The sequence below is a fragment of the Cyrtonyx montezumae genome, unplaced genomic scaffold (assembly GCF_038088225.1).
Source record: "Cyrtonyx montezumae isolate F1298 unplaced genomic scaffold, pur_monq_1.0 scaffold_16, whole genome shotgun sequence".
NCBI lineage: Eukaryota > Metazoa > Chordata > Aves > Galliformes > Odontophoridae > Cyrtonyx > Cyrtonyx montezumae.
Window position 1 is genome coordinate 10,466,545 of NW_027071892.1, and position 3,738 is coordinate 10,470,282.

The 3,738-nt window shown below is 49.5% G+C and overlaps 1 protein-coding gene across 2 annotated transcripts; it reads left to right on the forward strand.

Moving 5' to 3' along the window:
- B9D1 (B9 domain containing 1) lies at window positions 1-1,795 on the forward strand. Of its 2 annotated transcripts, XM_065733051.1 has the most exons (7): window positions 1-67; window positions 200-268; window positions 372-483; window positions 551-647; window positions 1,022-1,084; window positions 1,364-1,431; window positions 1,597-1,795. In XM_065733051.1, the coding sequence occupies exons 1-7, from the start codon at window positions 2-4 to the stop codon at window positions 1,740-1,742; spliced, it is 621 nt and encodes a 206-aa protein (XP_065589123.1). In that variant the 5' UTR covers window position 1; the 3' UTR covers window positions 1,743-1,795. The 2 variants fall into 2 exon arrangements, with proteins under 2 accessions (XP_065589123.1, XP_065589124.1); XM_065733052.1 differs by lacking the exon at window positions 200-268 and having other exon boundaries at window positions 2-67.
- The last annotated feature ends 1,943 nt before the right edge of the window (window positions 1,796-3,738 follow it).

The window sequence follows — 3,738 nt, forward strand, 5'->3', positions numbered from 1 at the left end:
CATGGCGGCCGCCAGCAGCCCCAGCGTCTTCATGGTGGCCGTCCACGGGCAGATCGAGAGCGGGCAGGTAAGCGGCGGGGAGGGGCGGGCGGGGCCGGGAGGGCCGAGCGGTGTGGCCTTGCTCCGCTGCTCGGCCCCGTAACGCAGCCCCGGTCCGTGACGGGTGGGCCGGGCCCGGCCCCGCCTCTCTCCGCCGCAGTTCCCCGGATTTGATGACCTCTACTGCAAGTTCTGCTTCGTGTACGGCCAGGACTGGGCTCCCGCGGCGGTGAGGCCCCGTTCTGTGCTCCCGGAGCTCGGCCTGCCGCTGTCCCGCCGGCAGCACGGCACGCTGAGCGCCGGGCCGGGCTCACGCCGCTCCCTCCCCGCAGGGCCTGGAGGAGGGCATCTCCCAGATCACCTCCAGGAGCGACGTGGCGCCCGCCGCCTTCGTCTGGAACTTCCCCATCGACATTACCTTCAAGAGCACCAACCCGTCCGGCTGTGAGTGCTGCGGGGCGGGCGCGGGCCCGCGGGCGGAGCTCCTCGCTCACAGCCGCGCGTTTTGCAGGGCCGCAGATCGTAGTGAGCGTCTACGGACCCGATTTCTTCGGGAATGATGTGGTCAGAGGTTACGGAGCCGTTCACGTTCCCTTCACGCCCGGAAGGTGAGGCGACAGCCCCGTCATCTTTCAGGGCTGAAGCACAGATTGATTTCCTAAAGTACTGAATTACTGCAGTGACCAAAGCGTCCCTGGATCTGCTTATTGTGCCTTGTTTGGTTGGACGCAGATTTTCTATCAGTAGTGCCATGCTATCCAGTAATTGTTGGCAATCCCTAAAGCTAGAACTGCCTGAAGTGAGCCCACAAATGAAGAGCAGTGTGTCAGCTCTCCCCCACTGCTCTCGGCTCATGCTAAGCTTTCATTCCTGCCCCTGGAAGTTGAGTCAGTTGTGCTCTTCCTATGGGAAGCAAGTGCTTTTCATAAAAGCTTTTTTTCTTCGATGTTTTCAGTGCTGTGATGTGTGTGAATTGTTTTAGGCATAAGAGAACCATTGCTATGTTTGTTCCGGAGTCCACATCCAAGCTGCAGAAGTTTACAAGGTAATCATTGAAGACTTCTTATTTTAAAAGTTCTTGCTGTTGCTCACAAACGTGTGCCCAGCTGCTCACTGATGTGTGTGTGCATTCTTTCTATCGTAACCACACAGTTCTGAGTTTTATCTGGGGCTTTTTGAAGCACTTTCCTAAAATGAGTTCAGTGCCTGCCTGACTCGTGGGAGGGACTCAAAAACGTTGGTTCTAAAATAGGAACAGCAGTCTGGTACCTGCATTCTTTTACTCATTGTATCCAGTTCTTTATTTTCTGTTTTCTTCTCCAAGTTGGTTCACGGGGAGACGACCGGAATTTACTGACCCAAAAGTGGTAGCACGGGGAGAAGGAAGAGAAGGTAAGTCTGCAGGAGCTCATGCTGCAACCCTTGCATGACAGCAGGCCACAGCTCGGCCATCTGCTTCTCCTCTCATAGAAGCAGTCCTCCCCTGATCAGGGAAGAGTTCAACAGCGACTCAAAGTGTGCTGTGAACCAGTGTTATTTATGTCTTCTTTCTTCCAGTAACAAGGGTACGATCTCAGGGCTTTGTGACCATTTCCTTCGATGTCGTGACCAAAGACATGAAGAGGTTGGGCTATGATGTGAGCCCAGGTGACATGCAGAACCCCTCTGTGGTGCCTGCTACAGAAAGGATTCCTAAGTACTGACCTCAGAAGTGGGATGGTCAAAGATACACACAGAAGTTACGCTCTGAGGATTATTATTTCTTTTCCTTTCAATGGAAAATGAGTACGTGACTCAAATGAGGACATTCTACCTGAGACCTTCACTCTAAAAAGGAAACACTAATCCGTAAGGCTTTGGAGTAATTACTTAGAATATAATAAAGATTTTTTTTATGCATTTTTATGCATGTTATCAGACTATCTCAAAAGGAGACCTGCAAAGTGTTTTTGTAACAGCCTTTTTTATATTCTTTTTGTACTTCAATAGGAAGGTTTGTGGTTGTACCAGTTTTGCTTTGTTTAAAGCATCAGTGCAGTCCCATTTTACTATCATTCTGTGGCACAAACGGGAAATTATTGAAATCATGACACCTTCCAAAAAGGTGATGTTATGGAAATGTTCCAGTGGGACACACGCACTTCTCCCTGTGCCACACACTGCCCTCTGCCAAAGCCACAGCAGGCATCGTTATAATCCCACGTAGTACTTAGCATGTGCAACTAAAATAGTCTGTGCACCGTAGCAGCAAACCCTTCCACATTTTTAGTGGAGGAACCTGAGCTTTTGCATTTAAGAACAAGATGATGGTTCTTTCATTTCCAGGTTCTATTTGTGCATTGAGCTGCAGGAGGGAAAAAGTGTTAGAGGGATCATGGTGTTAAATATATGCTTGCTGCATGTTTTTTACTTCCAATAGAACAAATAGAATTTCAAGTGCAGCTATTGACTGAAAAATAAACCTTTGAGAAGGATTTGAACTGAAACTACCCAGTCTCAGTAAACCAACTGTGTGTGCTGTGTTTGGCTCCAAGTCACACTAGTTACCAGTGGCACTGTGCTGTACAGGACAGTTGGGGTAGCAGAAAGTTGGTCCCTCCAGCCCAGCAGATCGTTTCACACTTGAGCGAGCCCAGGCTCTAAGCTGCAACATTTTTAAAAGCCTTCTGCCAACAGAAGTGTCACACACTGCTGTGACAGTGTGGGTTCAAAGAAGAGACAAAAGAACGTGAGGAGGTTTGTTTACACTCAGCTGTTATTCTTATCTGAGGAAAGGTGGTAAAAAAGCAACTTATTGATGTTTGTGTTTTGCTGTAACTGGGTTTTCCCACTGCATGACCCAAATGAATGACTCAAACCATGTTACATTATTTCTTATTGGTGTGTGTAGCAGAAATGCTGAGTAACAGCTTGGAACAGTGCTTGAGCACCTGGTGGGAAGGCAGGGCCAGCCCAGGGGGGCTCAGGTGTATGCAGTGCAGCTGAGTGACCAGAAGGGGTGGAGCCAGGATCCATTGATCCCTCATGTAAGGGTTGGCAGTGGAGGCAAGGGTACCTTGCTGGAGATCCCTGCCTGCCTGAGGCCTTCTGAAGGTAAGCAGCTTTTCTTTCCCCTTCATTTCTGCATCCACAGCTGCTGTGTTTGGGTTTGTCCTCATTTGCTGCAGCCAAAGACCTTGCCACCCTGCTATTATTGCTGTACTTTCCATCATATTATAGCATCACAGCAGGGGATGGAAGCTTTGAAGCTATTCTCAGATGCCTTCACTGTAAGGACACAAAGCTGGGCCTCAATCTAAGCAGCTTCTCTTCCGCTGTCTTACTACAGCCTCTCACCGAGCCCTCCCGCAGCTGCTGTTCGTGCTCTTCCTGTGGGCTGAACAAAGCCCATTGTCTAAACGCTTTTGTTTCTGTCTTTCCGCTGCCAAGGGTTTTTATTTGTTCATATAAGCGTGGATGTTTCTGAGTCCTGAATCATCCGAGGTACCTATTTTATCTATGAGAACTGTAAACTGGGGGTAAACTGACTACCTGCTCAGCCAGTTTCATATTTACACTCAGACATGTAACCTCATGTGCTGTGAACACGTGTATTGGGGCTTACTGTGATAACACCCTGTGAGTGGACTGCCACCACCTTGAAACTGTAGGAAAAAGTGAACAGCGTTGAGCTGCAGAGCCTCCAGCAGAGACACCACG

Coding starts and splice junctions, on each gene's coding strand:
- B9D1 (XM_065733051.1), top strand. CDS start 2: ATGGCGGCCGCCAGCAGCCCCAGCGTCTTCATGGTGGCCGTCCACGGG. Junction 68..199: donor GGCAGATCGAGAGCGGGCAG/GTAAGCGGCGGG, acceptor TCTCCGCCGCAG/TTCCCCGGATTTGATGACCT. Junction 1,432..1,596: donor ACGGGGAGAAGGAAGAGAAG/GTAAGTCTGCAG, acceptor TCTTTCTTCCAG/TAACAAGGGTACGATCTCAG.